Genomic DNA, 18620 nt, shown 5'->3' with positions numbered 1-18620 from the left:
CATTGTTCATTAGATAAGCACCTTGATGGCTTAGGAGAAGCAAAATGTTTCTGGGCCTGCTGTTTGAGAAGTATTTCTCCCTTAGGGCTTCAGATTTGGTACTGTAAGAGATAGATTAAATGGAGTTCCCTTTACCATTCCAACAATAAATGTAATAATGAACCTCATATGGATACTTTCTTAAGTGCCCCTCAGTGTGAGCCAGTGGCAAAACACCACAGTATAGTCAGGGAAAAAGTTTTCTTTGGGGCCAAAGTAGTGAGAATCAAGTATGTTACCAAACATATCTCAGGAAATGCTGATCTAGATGAAGGAATTGACTGTGCGACATTAACAGCTGCCTATATTTAAATAAATATGTATATATGTGTATATATATTTTTTAAATAAGAATTTGGCAGTGTGAGTTATATTCTTTAATACCTTAAAATTATACGTGCTCTTGTCTCTCTTGGCTTCAGTTTCCTTATCCATAAAACAGGAATAGTAAATACCCACTACATAGACTTGTGAAAAGTAAGATATAAAGTGTACAAAGTACTTAGTTTGTGTTATGGTCAGAGTTCAGGTAGTGACTGCAGGTGAATTGATTAAGACCTGTTGGAAGGCATTACTATATATAACAAGAACCATCACAGTTCATACTTTTTAGTTCACTAATCCCACTTTGGGAGATCTTAACTTTATGATACGTCTTCTTTTTTTTTTTTTTTTTTTAAGATTTTATTTATTTATTTGACAGTGAGAGAGGGAACACAAGCAGGCAGAGTGGGAGAGGGAGAAGCAGGCTCCCCGCTGAGCAGAGAGCCCGATGCGGGCTCGATCCCAGGACCCTGGGATCATGACCTGAGCCGACGGAGACGCTTAACGACTGAGCCACCCAGGCGCCCCTTTTAGGATACTTCTAATAGAAGACAGAAAGCTACCATGTACAGAGATAGAAATAGGAATAATTATATAATAACAAAAAGGAGAGCCAGTCTGATCTGAATGGTCAACAGGAAGAAATTGTTTCGATACCTTATGAAATCTCCATCTTTATGTAATCGTAAAAAAATCAATTATGTAGCTTATAGACATTTGTAGAAATATTCACGAGATCTTATATACCATGTTGGTAACTGCCAAAGTGAATGTTTGCATGTGGATAGGGACAAGATAAAAATATACAAAAATTAAAGCAGTTGTGTTAAATTAGTGGGTATGGATGTTGATTTTTTTTTTCTCAAAAACTCTCATATTCTTTCTAAATTGTTTTTAAAAAGTACCTCAGTATCAGAAGGCATTATATTTGATCATGGCTCTGATGAGAAACTCTTGAAAATTACATATACTGTTCTTAGTCCATAAAGTATAATTTTACATATGTATAATATATAATTTTAGTATATAACTTTAGTATATATGATATATAATTTTAACATATATATGTTTTTAATATATATGCAAGTTTTATATATATATAAATTCTGATTTTCTCCACATCCCCAACAGATCCTTTTATTTACTCCATTTGGGAGACCATTCACCTAAACTATTTAGAGTAATAAATTTTGAGAAATTAAAGTTTTACTGATCAAATATGAACCACTTTAGAGATCATCTGGTCCAATGCCACGTGAGTTAAGTGTGAGATGTGGTAGGGAATTTCAACTAGAGCAGTTTCTCTTTATGTTTTGTAGATCAGTCTTCTGGGTAAGATTTCTTTCAGTGTAATGGTTCTGCTATTAAATTTAAAACACACTGATTTCAGCTCATGTTTCTTACTGTCTGCTGAGAAGAAGCCATCTATTCCATGCTTATGTATATTCAGTAACTGGAAGCTCATTACTGTAAAAATAAACACATTCCATCTTTGTATCATTCTGTTAGAAAGTTTATCCTTTTTTCACCCTGAAATTTGTCCCCCTGTACTTTCTTCCACTCAGTGATCCTATTCTGGGGTTACACACAAAAGTCCTTCGAATTTTAATGATGGCTAACTGCCTTCCATATTAGTGAGGGTTTCAAATCCTAATCCTCAGTATGTTCTAAGTGTCAGGATGTTGGGTTTTCTATACAATTATATATCATCTACACATTTCATAAACATAACAGTTTTTTGCCTCTAAGCAACTAATAAAACATATCAAACAGTACAAGGCAGGGCCTACTTAGAGATGTTTTTGCCTTTTCCCAAGTTACTGATAGAATAAGTTAAATGTCAGTAGGCAAGGCTTACTAGAGATTATTCTTCTGGTGATTTCTGAGTGATTGTTTACCCCTCTTGTTTGCTTAGCTACAGACCAACCTTACAGTGTTCATTTGTATAATAATATTTTTTAAAACTTTGTAAAATGCTTTGTTGTTATGAAAATTTTCAAAAAAGTTTTTCCATCCATAAGGTAACTCTGTCAAAAATGGAAATTAGGGCGCCTGGGTGGCTCAGTCGTTAAGCGTCTGCCTTCGGCTCAGGTCATGAGCCCAGGGTCCTGGGATCGAGTCCCACATCGGGCTCCCTGCTCGGCGGGAAGCCTGCTTCTCCCTCTCCCACTCCCCCTGCTTGTGTTCCTGCTCTCACTATCTCTCTGTCAAATAAATAAATAAAATCTTAAAAAAAAAAAAATGGAAATTAAACTTTTTTTTTTTAAGACTTAGGGAAATTTCTAATGTCTACTATTTGTCCACTGTGAGTTTCTGTAATCCATTTTAGAATTTGTTTCTTGGGCTTTAGATTCTGGGTTTAAAGACATTTAAAATGTGTAGATTGCCCTCACCTTCCTTGGGCTGCATTTTGTTTATTAGGATTTTTGTTATATCCTTTCCAGGTTGAAACCCCTTCTAACAGAAAAGGGAATCATGATAGGAGTTGGACAAGGTCTGTCTTCTCTTTTTACCTGGTCAGGGGGTTTAACTTTTTTTGACCTTGCTTTGAAAACATTATGCTGTTTTAAACCAAATCTGGCCTGTTCTTAGAGGTTCACATTGTTATTTTCTATTCTTCCTTAAATATGTGCCCTTCTTGTTAAAGTTATCTGTGTTTAAAATGATGAGCTTGTCAGAGAAAACCCTTTTAATTGGTTTATTTGGTTCTTCTCCCTTTACTTTGCATTGAGATTATTTGCAATTGCTTGGTCAGAGTTTTTTTTCTAATTTTCTATTTCTTACCAGTTTTGAGCTCCTTTTGAAGACTGTAGCCACAAAATCATACCTATTATTCCCTGAACTTTTTGAAATCCATTTTACTGAAGTCATGGCTCAGATTAGGCAGGGCCCGTGGTTCCCTTTACTTACTACTACAGTTATTTTTACCCCAGAGTTCCTGTCACCTACGTCCCCAGCCAATTCTTTCTAGTTGGGCAGAATTAAACCCAGAATAATTTCTCCCATTGTTTGTTTCCACTAATTTTCAGAGTTGAAATGTTAAACAAATTAAGTCCATTGGATCAAATACTTTGTAAAATCACAGTTACTGTCCTTTTGTCCCCTCCCCAAGTACGATTATCCTTTGCCTCTTTGCCACTGTATAGTGTGCTTTGGGAAAGCTGTATCCATATCTTGTCTGGTTTTAGAATCTGCAGGGCATTACCCTCAATTGTTCCTTTTCCTAACCCTTCCTTTCTGTTGTCTCTTTATCTTAAACCAAATATATATGGAATTTCTAAAGATACGTAGCTTTTAAAAATGGGGATTTTTTTCTATTAAAAACATAATATATAGTTAGTTTAGAAAATAAAAGTCTCCCATATTCTCAGTTCTAAAGATAATGAAAGGTATCGTCATTTTATATTTTAGTCTGTATATGAATAGGCAGAGAGACGTGCCTTTTTTTTTATGGGCCCTGCTTTTCAGGGGATGGGGGTATATGACTATGCTATGCATCCTAAACCTGTACCATAATTTATTTAACTTAATTTCTTAGACATTTGTATTGTATCTCAGTCTTTAGAAGTATAATTGCCAAGTCAAAAGATAATAAAATTTTTTTAAGATTTTGATATATATCAAATTGCCTTCCAAAAGGCTTGTCTCAGTTTATGGCAGTGCACATATTTTTCCATTTCTCCATTACCTTAACATTAGCCAGCCCAGAGTGGGAGTGGGGAAGGTGCCGTATGCATGTGTGCACATATATTTTTAGGTATTACCAACTTGGTGGCCAAAGAATGTGGGTGTCTTTTAGGTACAGTGCTATACCCATTTCTTCCTTTTGGCTCTGTGTTTGAAATACAGACTTCCCTCCACATTTGCCAATTTGACAGACTCACACCAGTGAGGATGTATCTATCCTAAGCTAAGATTTCAAGTTTGCTTGGCAAGTTTTGTATGTAGGTACCTAAAAGTCAAGCCAGCTTAGTCATTATTTTTCTCAAAGCAGCGTTAAGTATCACTTCAAGGAAATTGTTTCTTCTTATTCAAAACATGTTTTCTCCTGTTGAGTCAAAATTTTTACCTGAACTTCTCCCCCTCCAGAAGTAATGTAAAATCATCTTGATTAAGTTGATAAATGTTCTATCAAACATTCTTCTAGATGTTCTTCAGATGTTCCTCAGTTCCTTGCCTGAAGTCACCTGCTGATACTCGTATGCCTTTTCTTATTCTTTGTTCCTAAATGAGATCTTTTAACTTAAAAGGTGAAAATGTTTCCTGTGTCCTCATGGCCTTTAATTACCTACCCTAAACGACCAACCCTCCTAATTAAAATGTGCTCTATCGGGCGCCTGGGTGGCTCAGATGGTTAAGCGTCTGCCTTCGGCTCAGGTCATGATCCCAGGGTCCTGGGATCGAGCCCCGCATCGGGCTCTCTGCTCTTTGGGAGCCTGCTTCTCCCTCTGCCTCTCTCTCTCTCTCTGTCTCTCATGAATAAATAAATAAAATCTTAAAAAAAAAAAAAAAAAATGTGCTCTATCCCTGAGCCCAGAGCAACTAAGATCTCTCCTCTGCTGGCAGATAAGATATAAGGTCTTATTGACAAGCCCTCCAACTTTGTTAGTTTTTTGGTTGGCTCCCTGGCATCTGAATTGCAGTTCTATTTTTGAAATGACTAAAGCCACTTTGGTGTCTTGTGCCATACCTTTTCCTCAGAAAAATAAGAAAAGAGAGGTAATGATGCTTTGCTGAGGAGGGGTCACCCTCACTCTCCCTCATTATTATACACCCCAAATTGTCAAAGTCATAGTTGACATTATAAAAACGAAAATTGAGTCCTTCTCTTTATAGATGACTTTCACTTCGTTAATGTAGAATATGATTTCAATTTAAATGTAAGTGTAGGGTGTACCCTGGATTCTCTGTGAAAAAAATGATTTTGTTTGTTCCTGTGTCAGTTAATAACACTAATAACTGAAACATAGTTTTTTTGTTTGTTTTCAAGGTTTAAGGGTTTCATTTTATTTTATTTTTATTATGTTAATCACCATACATCATTCATTTTTGAAAATTATTTGCGTATAACAGCCAGTGCTCCATGCAGAACGTGCCCTCTTTAATAGTTTTTTAATAAAGATATTTCCACTTGGAACAGCTTGAATAGGAACTTCCTGAGTATAAATAGCATATCCCAGGCTGCCAAAATTTTATCTTTTAGTGGAGTTGACCTGTCATGAGACATTTGTAACTATTATAGAATGAGATAATAGTAAATAGAAATATGTGAAATGGGCTCAGAGAGCTTAAAGGAAATAAAAGTATACTTAAAGTTAACCAACTATACTTATAAAACTACATGTAAGATACGAAAAGGATTTGATATCTGCAGTATGCTTTTACTAATCTGCCAGTAATAAAAATATTTAAAAATTTAAGGATTTTGTAGCTTTTGAGAACTTGAAATGTATTTATGATAAAGAGGGAACAAAGTTTTTATTTTTATTTAATTTCAGTTAAATTTAAGTAACCACATATAATTAGCAGCCACCCTATGAGAGAGTATAGATAGAACATTTCCATCATTGCTGCTGGGCCAAACAGTGAACACTTGTATCACTCACTTAAAAGGCTTTATCTTTTAGATAGATCCATAGTTGCAGAATACTGATTCATGGTAGCAGAACGTTTGGAACCCCAGCCTCTTATGTTTACTCACTGTGCTTTCCTCTCAGCCTGTTTTCTTATTTGCTCCTCTCTTTTTATTTAAACACTTTGGCAACAGTTTATAAATGTGGGACCTTCCATTCACTCTCCTTCTCTCCCCATTGGCACATTTGATTAAACACATTTGGAGGGAGAATGGACAGGACTTGCTGATGCATTAGATGTAGGGGGTTAGGGAAAGGAAAGAATCATGGTGACAACTTTTGGTTTATGACCTGAGCAACTAGGTGGGGCATTTTCCTCAGTATTGAGACAGCTGCTCAACAAATCCATGACTCACTTATCTACAGTGAGTCAACTCTTACATATCTCTGAGAATCTAGGAGGTGGGGGAGAAACTATGGGTCCAATCCTAAAATGTCTGTGTATCATATATGGAATTTTACACATCAAAATTTTCTCTAGGACAAAAATTGCAGCCTCATGGATTCTATTGGGAACCTGATACCTTAGGGGGCTTCACCCTTGGCTTCACTATGGGGTTGCCCTACTTGTCATTTTTACCTCTGAAGTTACACAGAATAAAATTGGTTTCAGTAAATACATCTACAAATTCCCTTTGCCATATCCAGCACAAAAGCCATAGAACCATAGACTCTTCTTAGAATTAGAGGAAAAACAAGTGATCACCTGATGCAGTTTTCCTTGTCTTTTGTATATTTTATTGGGAACATACCTACATATCTTAGAGGGAGTTGGTCAGGGATGCTCTCATGAGCTTGTGGGCATAAATTCTACCTGGCATTTAACTTATATGACCTATATATATGTTTAAGATACTCCAAAATTTAGCAGTTTAAAACAAGAATAAACTTTTATTATCTCATATAGTTTATGTGGGTCAGGAATTAGAAGCAGCCTAACTGGATGGTTCTAGGTCAGGGTCTTTTATGAGGTTATAGTCAAATGTCAGCTAGTGCTGCAGACATTGGAAAGCTTACCTGGGGCTGGAAGATCTGCTTCCAGGATGACTCATTTATGTGCTTAGTGAATCAGTCCTGGCTGCAAGAGGCCTCAGTCCCTTACCATTTTTGTACCCCTCCATGGGGCCACTTAAGTGTCTCACATTGTGGCAGCTGGTTTTCCCTGGACCAACTGATCTTAGAAAGAGGACAAGGTAGAAGCCACAGAATCTTTTATGTCCTAACCCTGAAAGTCATACACCATTGTCTCTGCAAATACCCTGTTGGTTACATAGGTCAGCCCTATTACTGGGGGAAGGGACTACATTAGGGCATGGACACCCAAGAGACATGACTCATCGGGGCCATCTTGGAAAGGGGCTACGACAGTGTATAGGAATGATCTTATGCCTTGGTCCCTCAAAGCTGATTATTCTCTCTGTTCCCCTTCAAGTCCATCTTTGGTTGATTGGTTGCCTGGTTCTGAAATAGCATCAGTAGGATGGTAATGGGCATTGGTTTCTATAGGAAGCTTGGAAGTCAGTGAAATATCACCTCTGTAGTTGTTTGCAAAACACTTGTATCTCTGCATACCCCATACAGACTGTTTGAGAATTAGGAAATAAAATAACTGTACTTTTAATTCTTCTTACTATAAATTCACAGATCTGTTTTAATGTAGTAACCCTTTTAGACAATAGAAATAGGCTTCTAGAAATCATAGTGGATTAGGTAGGAGTTAGGTCTGAATGAAAGTCCCCTTAAGCTCTTTTCTTCCTTTGCTAGGAAATCTTTTCTGCTGTACCTTGTAGTACCCATAAAGGCCGTCATTCTCTTCCTCTAACGTCTCTGTGCTCAGTTCTCCCATTTGTTAGCTCTGCAACCATGGGCACATTGCTTAATTTCTTTGTGCCTCTATTTTCCCATTTGCAAATGGGGGCAATCATTGTATCTATTTCTTGGGGTTGCTCTGTGGGCATGCAATGTACTTAGTATGATGTCTAGCACATTGGTAAGCATTCAGATGTTAACAGTTGCTGCCACTGACATTATGGTGGTGATGATGTTATTGCACTCACACTGAACTATACATTTATGTATTTTCTGATGTCTCTTTTGCCGTTCCACTTATTGAACAATTACTATAACCCAGGTACTGTACTAAGCCCTTCCTAGGCCTTATTTCATAGGCACGTAGTACTATCTCCATTTTACAGATGAAGAAATTGAGGCGTAGAGAGGTTAAATAACTTGTTCCAGTGTCACATAGCTATTAAGTGGTACAGTTGGTTCTCATACTCAGTGTTTGTGGAGTTGGATTAGATTGAAAAAAGATACATCGCGAATTTCAGGATAGCATCTCAAGACTAAAAATGAGACTGTACAGTCTTTGGTTATTCATAGTTGAATTGGATGCTTTATAATCAAAAGATGTTAGCTGATCCTTTAAACCATAATGCCAAGTAGCATTATGGTTTTTTGTTGTTGCTGTTGTTATTTTTCTTTTTTTTTTTTGCATTTTTAAAATTTTATTATGTTAATCACCATACATTACATCATTAGTTTTTGATGTAGTGTTCCATGATTCATTGTTGGCATATAACACCCAGTGCTCTATTCAATACGTGCCCTCTTTAATACCCATCACCGTGCTAACCCATCCCCCCACCCCCCTCCCCAGTAGCATCACTTTTACCAGTATGAATGTAAAGGGAAGGGAATGCAGGAGATAGGAACAAAATGAATTGTGCTGCTTTTAAGGAGTTACTGTTTAAATATTTGAGAAGAAATATTATAGAAATTACAGTAAACATCCAAATCCAGTGACAGTTTTTAATTAATGTAACATTTTTATTATAAAAAGCCCATATTAATTCAACTATGTAAAATAAGTTTACAGAATTGGTGGTAGGAGTAAAGTAAGTATGCACCAAGAAGAGCTTACGAAATGTAGTTTTATTCGGTCAGTAAGCCGGGTGTTCTGTGGGAGCTACTCTTGAGTTTGTAGAGCTTTACGTTTTCTTTGTTGTGGGTTTCTCCTCCCTGTACTTTGTCTGCCTCTGAAAAACAGATCTCTGTTCTTTTTCTTACAAAGGACATATATAATTTGGTTTTAAATGTAATTTGTTGCAGTAGGCAGAGGTTTTTTGTTTCTGTTTCTGTTTGATGAATGAATACAGTGCTGTGACTTTGCTTTCAAGGGTATTTGTAATCAAAATATTTAGCTGTTAAAATTTTACTTAACAGGGGATATGGAGATAATTCAGAGAAAAAAAATATGAAATCATTAAATTACAAACCTGAGGAGCCTAAGTGTCTTCAAATTTTATTACTCAGAAGTTGAATTTGTTTCTTCAAATTCATGCACACAATAGGATTTTGCTAAAGAGTAAATTAACATAATGAACTGGATGGCTATGTAAACGAACCTTAGTGGGTGTCCTCCAGTGTAGCTGCCGCCTGCCATGCCTGTCATGGTCAAGCAGGTAAATTCCTCATGATTGGAAGACCAGAACATGAAAGCTGTACCTGTCCTCTTCACATACGAAAAGTGAGAAGTGCTATTTGATGATGATCATGCCTAGGTTCTGAGTGTCGTCCAGCGCATGAGAAATGCTACAATAAGTTTGGATTTGTGAGGGTCATTATCATTCTGAAATAGCTCTGCGGCCTTGCAGGCTTTTTCTAGACTTGTTTTTAAGTCAGCCTGTGCTTGAATTATGAAAATGATTGTTTTTCTTGAGAAAGGCTTACAGGAACATGTGACCTGGACAGAAATTGATGGTATCATTGTTGACAGAATTTGGGTGATCATTGAAGAGTAAAATTCCCGCTACGAAGGGCACATTGAAGAAAGACCAGGAGTCGTGAATGAAGTGTTAGACATAGTTATGTAGTGATTATTGGAAAAGGCATGTATCTGCCTTTGGAGAAAAGTGCTGTGTCATATACCTTGCCACCTGTCCCATGTGCCTGACCCTGACCCTGATACTGTAATGTTTACACTTATCTTCATGAAAACAGGATTAGAAGCAGCTATAAGTGTTTTGAAGGAAATTAAATGAATTAAACATAACCAATCAAAGTGAGAGATACAAACATTTCTTCCCCAAAGGCTGAGTTAAATGTATATAAGGGCAGATTATTTTGAGGGCAGGAAAATCAGGAATTTAGAAAAGAAGTATGGTTTTTATAGAGTGGCCATTGGAATGATAAACTGAACAGCTAATCCTTAAGTAAAGAGTTCTGTGTCCTTGGGGTCTTTTGTTCTTGCTCTAATTAAAAAATTCAAACAAAAAAGATCCAAAGACAAATGTTGCATTCAGCCATGACAGTTGTTTACTCATTAGAGGATATAGGAGAACTTCAGTCTCTAGGGAGACAAAACTTCTGAACTTCAGAACCTGGTTTTGAACTTGTATTTTGGGTGTCACCAGCTTTGATGGTCAAGGACAGTATGACTTCCAGGAAGGTGGCTCTTAGAAGTTACCCATCCCAGTCGAGCCCCTTCTCTTCTTGTTCAGGGCTCAGTGTGAAGTGTTGGGGAGAAAATAGGCCCAGCAGTGCGTATTAGCAGTCCACATGCATGATGACACAGGAGCACGGCTGGACTAGCCGACTGAAACAGCGGTCTGTTGCCTACCTGAGATGCAGTGTTGATCCAGATGCAACTAAATGCCCACTTAAATGTTAATAGATGCTGTGAAATAATAATAGACCTTCAAAGCGAGGGGGGGGGGTGGAGAGTTAAAGTTAAAGTTACACATATTTCCAAAAGATTAGGCGAAGTAAGCTCAGTGCCAAGATATTTGACTACAAGATGCTTTATTGAATTGAGTAAGTGAATCAGTCCTGCAGTGGCTGTTTCTTTTTTGCTCATTGTCTTCCACTTCTACAAATAATGAAGAAGGACTGAACTTAGAGAGTAAGCAGTGAGGCTGATTTATGCATAGTGCTTCTGCCTCTCAGTGCTGACCCATGTTACGTTCAGTGCCTGCACCCATTTCACCCACTTAAGCAGATGGCATACCCTGGTTCAGAGTGTTCAGCAAGTTTTCCCAGCTGTGCACTGTTCACTTATTTTCAAGTGAGCCAGACTCCCAACTGAGTATTCATGCACGTACTGCTAATCCCAGCAGTAGCAGGAGTTTTGACAGAGTGGTCTCTGGCCCCAACTTATTCAAAGACGCTTATCTTCCCTGCACGAGGACCAGGCCAAGACATGGACTCGGCTCTTAGCAGAAAGAAATTCAGATTTCATAGTATTGGCCATATTTAAAACAACCTTTTCAGATACAGCTTGGAAGACCACACAGCTCACAGTCTGCAGTTGAGGCAGTATACTTGTCTCGTTGGGGTATTAAAGCATTGCTCATGCTCTCTCTCGGGACTTCTGATTTGCAGATGCTAATGCCGGAGACCGTGGACAGACCAACAACGCTGCTTCTGCATCAGCTTCCAACTCCACCTGAATAGTCCCGAGCAGCCAGTTGCACAGGAAAAACCGCCAGTTACTTGAGTGTCACTCAGCAACACTGGTCACGTTTGGAAAGAAAATTAAAAAGAGAAAAAAACCTGCTCATTTTAGTGTTCAAATTTTTTTATTATTATTGTTGTTCTTATTTAACCTTGTAAAATATCTATAAATACAAACCAATTTCATTGTATTCTCACTTTGAGGGAGATCCAGGGGGTGGGAGGGGTTGTGGGGAGGGGAAAGCGGAGCACTAGAACACACAATCTCTCTCCCACGACAATCTTTTTTTATCAAAAGTCTGCTGTTGTATACTTTAAAAACAGGACTCCTGCCTCGTGCCCCTTCCACAAAAGAAGAAGACTTTGTTCTGTGCTGAAGTTTTTTTTGAACTTTGTTTTCTTTTAAAGTCAAGTGTAAGACTTTGGTATAGTGCACAGCTTGAAATTGGTTGGGAGCTTAGCAGGTGTAACTCAATGGGGACTTCAGTGTCACTTGTCAAATTCATCCATATCCTCGGGTATTTGAAGACTTGCCTTTGGTATGTTGGGGGCAGGTGTGGTAGACAAACAAGGAAATGTGTATCATTTGTATGTAACCCAGGGAGGTCAATAAAGTTTGAAGATTCTTAATTGGCTTTGATAAGGTTTTGTTTTGCTCTTAATCAGTGCTAGTGGTGAAGAAACTTAAATTGGAGGCTATCAAAGGAGGAGCATGCGTGCTCTGAGGGTGGATCTTTGTTTGCCTGACCAAAGGTTCTCTGCAAATCTTAGTACAGTTTTAAACTGGTGACCAGAAGACTGAAAAGGATTTGAGCCAGTCATTCTGGCTGCAGAGGTCAAAAGCTGATGAACCTGGAGGAAGGGGACAGGCCAAGAGCAGATCTCACCACTGTGAATGAATTTGTCCAGATTTGTTTCTAAAGTTGCTTCCCTTGGAAAGATACACTTGAGAGGACATTGTAGTTAAATAATGTGAACTGTAACAGTCTACTGGTTTATTTTTCATATTTTTAATTACAAATTGAGCTTGCAGAAATTGCCACATTCTGCACATAGTTCTGATTTTAAATCCAAATCTAGAATCTGTATTTAATTTCAGCTTTTTTTTAACCTCATGCTTTTAAAACTTTATTTATTGATGTATGTCAGACCATTGTGATTTTAGATGGTAGGAATATTAAGAACTACACATCAAAATGGTATAAACAGTCACGTGTACCTGCTGACTTTATAGGAAAGCGGATTATATAAATGTGTGTATGTATATATGTTATATATACATAGATTCAATACTGCCTTTTATTTTTGTTTTTGTCCACAGTATCAAAATCAACTGGTTGAAGCATGAGAAGAATGTTTCCCCCCACACCCAGTTAAGAGTTTTTGTTTCTGTTTTCTTTGTGTATCAGTGAATGGTGTAAGACTCAGTTTCTGTTTTTGAAGAAAAAGCAATATTCCTTGGAAAGCAAAGAGGATTGAAGGATTATGTTTGCAGTGAGGAAATAGATTTTCACAACTAGTTTGTTTTATACTTTTAAGGTTGACATCTTTGTGGGCCTTATATACTCTAAAATGAACCTTAGTCACCTTGGTGCTTATGGGCCATTACTTGACCTATGAATCTTTAAGGCACAATCAGTTGTACTTTACATTTAAAGATCACTTGAGTGATGGCCGCCTCTCCCTTCTACCCACTCTTCCCTCCACACTTTCCAAGGTTAGTTGATAACTGTAGGGCTGTAGAGCTGAGCCCTCGATCATGTGTAACCTCCCTTCCCCTTCCTCATTGCCACCTTAGGTCGTGTTAGGGGTCTTGCCCTCCCGGTGATTTGGAAGTGGAGTCTCTTGGCAGCCCTCAACGCAGGTCCCGGTACCCTGTCCTGCTTCTTTACCAAGTATGTGCGACTCTCCAAGAGAGTCCTACTGCCTGCTGAAGTGAACCAATACCCAGAAGGGCAACTGTGAGCCATCTTAGTTTTCACTCACTGTTTAGCTAAGCTCTTAGGCCACAAAAGGGGTTTCTCAAACCTCTGGTTATATCTGAGTTCGTGAGAAAGGAAACACACTCAAACCAAATCGAACAAATTGACCTTTACATTTCATAATGCACTTCTGAGAGCTAATTAAGCTTTGAAAGAAGTCTGAATCAGAGTATTTGGCCGGGTAATTCCTAAAGGGAATGGCTTTGGTAGACCATTTTCAGAAAGGATTTATAAAAAGCTGAACAGCAGGTCTATGACAGAGAAATGGACCTGCTCTCACACCAAACTGCCCAGCCAAACATTTGGACACAGACACTACTCTGGACTTGGTATATTTGCTAGAGTCCATAAAAATCTGTGCTTGTTTTAGGAAACACTCTCCCCTCCTTTGTCCCCATAAATGGGGTAAGAGAAGAAGAGAGAAAAGTCAGATGCTTTTCTCTCATTCCTGTGTGTATGTGTATGAGGGCTGAGGTGTATGATTTTTCTTTCTCAAGGATCATGGCGGTATCACAGAACTCTTTTATACAAGTGAGATCCAGGTCTCTGAATATCTTTTTGTAAATAATAATAATAATAATAATAATAAAAAGCTCCTCACCAAATTCAAGCTTGTACATTATATTTTCTTTCAATGTTTTTAAATTTAAGTTTTATTGTTTTGTATGTAAATATGTGGACCCAGGAACTGTTAATTAATGAGCAAAAAGTTACTGTTCAGGGCAGTGATTCTGTTTAATAATCAGACAAAATGTAGACGAGCTTTTTAAAGCCATATAGTTTTAACTCTGTACAGTAGGTACCGGCCTGTATTATTGTAACAATAACTCTAGCAATGTATAGTGTATCTATATAGTTTGGAGTGCCTTCGCTTCCATGTGTTTGTTTTTTGGTTTTGTTTTTCATTTTTCAAATTTTAATTGGATTTTCTATCCGTGTCTCCCTGTCCTACCCCTTTCCCTTTGAAATAATAACTCACGCCTAACAGTGTCTTTGCCCCTTCCACAGTTAATTTCAGTGATACCATGCTCAGGAGTGGAAAGAGGAAACTGTGTTCATGACCTCACTTCATTTAAGCCCTGCCTTTGTTTTGGTTCTGAGCAGCTGTTTCCTCCTCAGTCAGTAGCAGTGACCGGCTTCATTTCATACTTAGTCCATCCAGGGACTTCGTGTCGTGCCAGGGAGCCCTAGAGCTGGAAGAGACTGAATAGATTTGAGTTTGCTCATCTCTTCCCCAAGTCCCAACCATCGGCCTTACAAACAGCAGATTCCAGGAGCCTTCCATGCTCTCTCCCCCTTATCCACTTCCTTCCCAAATGAAAGAGAGACAGTTGGTTTTTATAAATCCAAGTTTCTTAATAGTATCAGGTTCTGCTCCATCAGTGGTCTACAGTGCTCTAGTGCAGTTACTAGCGGTTACTGTGCCGAGCCAAGAGGACTGTCTTGTTAACAAGGGATCTCAGCCCATCCCCTCCCTCCTGCCCCCTCGACCCCTGTTCAGTGAAATGTCCTTTTCATTTCCTTCTTTAAAAATAAGTTTAATTCTTACTGTGTGCCCATCATGAAGGCCTTTTTTGAAAGAAAAAAATCAAAACCATTTGTTTTGCCTCCAAGTACTCCATATAAGATGTCTTGAGTAGAAGAAAAAAACAAACTTTACCAAACCAAAGGTTGCTATTTTTGAAACATCGTGTGTTCATTCCAGCAAGGCAGAAGACTGCACCTTCTTTCCAGTGACATGTTGTGTCCGTTTTTTAAGTCCTCTTAATTTTTAGACACATATTTTTGTTTTGTGTTTTAACAAAGCCTGCCTAACCAGTCATATTGTCTGCACCAATACAAAGGTTTCTGAGAGGACTATTGTATTCTCTATCCCTGTGGATATAAAGACACTGGCATATCATTTCTTTTTCCCTTTCCTTTTTAAGGGATTTAACTTTGGAGTCTTCCAAAGGAAGCTTGGCCAATGCCAGATCCCCAGGAGTTTGGGGGTTTTTTCCTTTGTCTTAAACCAAAATTGTATCTGATTTCTATTGTTCATGTTAGTGATCATCTAATCACAGAGCTGAACACTTTCTCCCCTACATAGAAAAATAAACTAAGCATGCTTTACAATATTCTGGTAGAAACCTGAGCCACTGAAAATACGACAACTAGAAGCAGAGTAGAGTCCCAGACTAAGGTCTACGTTTGAGAGGCTTTGAAAGTAATCCCTGGGGTTTGGATTATTTTCACAAGGGTTACGACGTTTTATTCCAAGTTTGTTGCTCCGTTTTGCACCTCTGCAATAAAAGCAAAATGACAACCAGTACATAAGGGGTTAGCTTGACAAAGTAGACTTCCTTGTGTTCATTTTTAAGTTTTTTTTTCTTACTGTATCTGTCTACAGGCAGATACAGATAAATGTATGAAAATGTGCTTGCCTGTAAAATTTGCATTTATAAATGTGTTGCCGATGGATCACTTGGGCCTGTACACATACCAATTAGCGTGACCACTTCCATCTTAAAAACAAATCTAAACAAAATTTATTATATATATATATATATATATATAAAGGACTGTGGGTTGTATACAAACTATTGCAAACACTTGTGCAAATCTGTCTTGATATAAAGGAAAAGCAAAATCTGTATAACATTATTACTACTTGAATGCCTCTGTGACTGATTTTTTTTTTTTCATTTTAAATATAAACTTTTTTGTGAAAAGTATGCTCAATGTTTTTTTTCCCTTCCCCCATTCCCTTGTAAATACATTTCGTTCTATGTGACTTGGTTTGGAAATAGTTAACTGGTACTGTAATTTGCATTAAATAAAAAGTAGGTTAGCCTGGAAATGAAATTAAAATTCACAAGTGTGTGGTCTTTATTTCAGTACCCAACCCTCTTTTCTTTACCCTATTTTGCTACTGCAATATGTAGTCACGTCACCATCTCCGTTCCTCCAATTAGAGAAACATGGATCTTTATTATGAAATCCAGATATGAACACCAGTTCTCATTCTTTAAATGATCTTACTCCATTGTATAGCCCCAAGAGGTGCAGCTTCCATCTTGGAAACCTTTGGATTTGATGTAGAGGAAGCTTTGCAGACACTGCTTTGAAAAGAAAGAAAATGTCCTTGAAAGGGACAAATTTTTTAAAACGTGTATAAGCTGCTGTCTTTGATTACTGTGTTCATGGTTTGGTGTAGCTGTGTTTTCTTTTAACTTTCATCCCATTAGTAACGGTCTTTGGGAGTATCTGTAAAATATATGACCACCACAAACCGTGGGGCTGTACCTCCCAGGTAACCAACACATGTTGTGTTTGAATCTGCTCATTTCCAATACTGGATGATGTATGTAAACATGTTACGTCTCTTAGTGCAAAAAGAAACATCATTTTTTTAGGGCTGGCTCACTCTGTCAGGCCTAATCTAAAGGCTAGATATAAAGTCATGTGACTGCTGCTGCAATAAAAACAAATTTATATTGGATTAAGTCTGCTCCTCTGTTTATTTGCTCATTGTATTTATTGTGGCGGTGGGGTTGGCTAATACTTGAGAAATAGTTAAACATGTCTACCAGCTGCAGGGGGTTGGGGGAAGGAGAACAATGCAAACATAAAGATAGCGCTTGTGGGATGGGCCTCCTGATGGCACTGAAGTGCATTTGTTTGGGATTCACTACTATTCTATTTCCTGCCCTATTTGAGTTGCAGTTGAGCAAGGTACCCTTTTAACTTAAAGCCTGAAAGACTGCATTTTTAGCTCTGAAGTTCTTCCAGAAAGTACCGACCAACCTGTCCTTTGGATCACATTTCAGGAGAACAGTGGTGGTGGAGGCCATTTCATAGGTGTTCTAGAAATAGGAAAGGGAGGGGTCAGATTGCAGAGCTCTTCATGGAGAAGTTTGTGAAAGGAAGTGACCCAGAGTGATGATACGGCCACCCATTTCGCAGGTGTAAATACTCATCTGCTCACCAGCACCTTCAGACTTAGCAGCACTGTGGGCATGTTAAGGGAACGTGTCCGGAGGAAACGGAAGCTGCTGTGTAACATGGCATGATGAGGCCCACGAGTTGTCAGAAGCTGGGAAGGGATGGCCAATCCAATGTCTGTTTCTCTTTACATCCTCTTCTCTAGAAAGGAGAGGCCACCCCAGCCTTCCCACAAGAAAACTTGTTGATGTCAATGCTTTCATTGGATCCTTAATGTCTGGGCCAGATAGAGATTGGCTGTTGAGTGTCTCTGGCTAATGAGGGGGCCAGAAGGCAAGCAGTACTTACTTAGAAGGGCTTTTCTCCTGAGCTTTGCAGACGGATTCTATCCTCACCTGAGACAAGACATAGAAAATGCACAGCAGCCACAGAGATGCCTAGAAACTGACAGTTCTGTATGTTCAAAGGCTCAGAAAAGGGAGTAATGGAGCAATCCAAACGTTTGAGAGGAGTAAAGTGGAATCTGGCTCCTAGCCCTATAAAGTCAAGATCCACAAAGCTATTGAAGTATCGTGTGTGAGCAATTTGGTGTATCTCACCTTGAATCTTAACTACACTTGGACTACAATAATTTTTGTATGATACAGAAATCCTCTGTACATATCAATTCAGCTACGCAGGTATTTTTAAAATCAATACCAGGACATGGGAGTTTACATCCCATCTTAATTTTGGCTTACTGTAGCCTATATTTAACAATTTTGGGCTCTTGAATGAATAGCACATTCAAAATTATTTCAATGGGGAAGAGGAGATGCATATGATTTATGAATACAGTTGAATAAAATTCCTATTTCCCAATGAGTGTAATGAGACAAAATTCCTGGGAACAAAATTTGTATTCACTGTATTTGGAGAGAGGAGCTCTTTTTTCCCCTCAGTTTCTTTTCTAAAAATGAGTGTGTTCTATATCCTTAATGCAGAAGAGGCTGGTAAATCTGGGGAGATGCCAAGGAATATGTTTGCTTGCTTTGATTTATAATGTCAACAATTTCTTATGTTCTCAAAGTTTGGCCTGCTTTTTGTAAAATGGTAAAAGCTAAACAAGTGTCTGTTCCTTAAAATTCGGTTAACTTGCAGCTTCATTTGCCTCAAAACATTAGACATTTAAAATTAATTCAATTACTAACCACATTTTTAATTTTGGTATATATATACACCAACACATATACCATATTGTGGGGTGTATCATTTTTATATGGAT

At 38.1% G+C, this 18620-nt stretch overlaps 1 protein-coding gene across 3 annotated transcripts in view; it reads left to right on the top strand.

The window, feature by feature from the left end:
* GSK3B (glycogen synthase kinase 3 beta) overlaps positions 1–16794 on the top strand; it is a 206801-nt gene extending 190007 nt beyond the window's left edge. For all 3 annotated transcript variants that reach the window (XM_064594927.1, XM_045902948.3, XM_045902949.3), the window contains one exon: positions 11379–16794. In XM_064594927.1, the coding sequence (XP_064450997.1) occupies positions 11379–11446 (68 nt within the window). In that variant the 3' untranslated portion in view covers positions 11447–16794. The remainder of the gene's footprint in view (positions 1–11378) is intronic.
* The last annotated feature ends 1826 nt before the right edge of the window (positions 16795–18620 follow it).

Source organism: Mirounga angustirostris, unplaced genomic scaffold (genome assembly GCF_029215605.1).
Source record: "Mirounga angustirostris isolate CCGP_5_RB_7025 unplaced genomic scaffold, mMirAng1.0.hap1 SCAF_1, whole genome shotgun sequence".
NCBI lineage: Eukaryota > Metazoa > Chordata > Mammalia > Carnivora > Phocidae > Mirounga > Mirounga angustirostris.
Note: the sequence above shows the minus strand (reverse complement) of the source record. Positions and strands in the feature narration are given on the sequence as shown.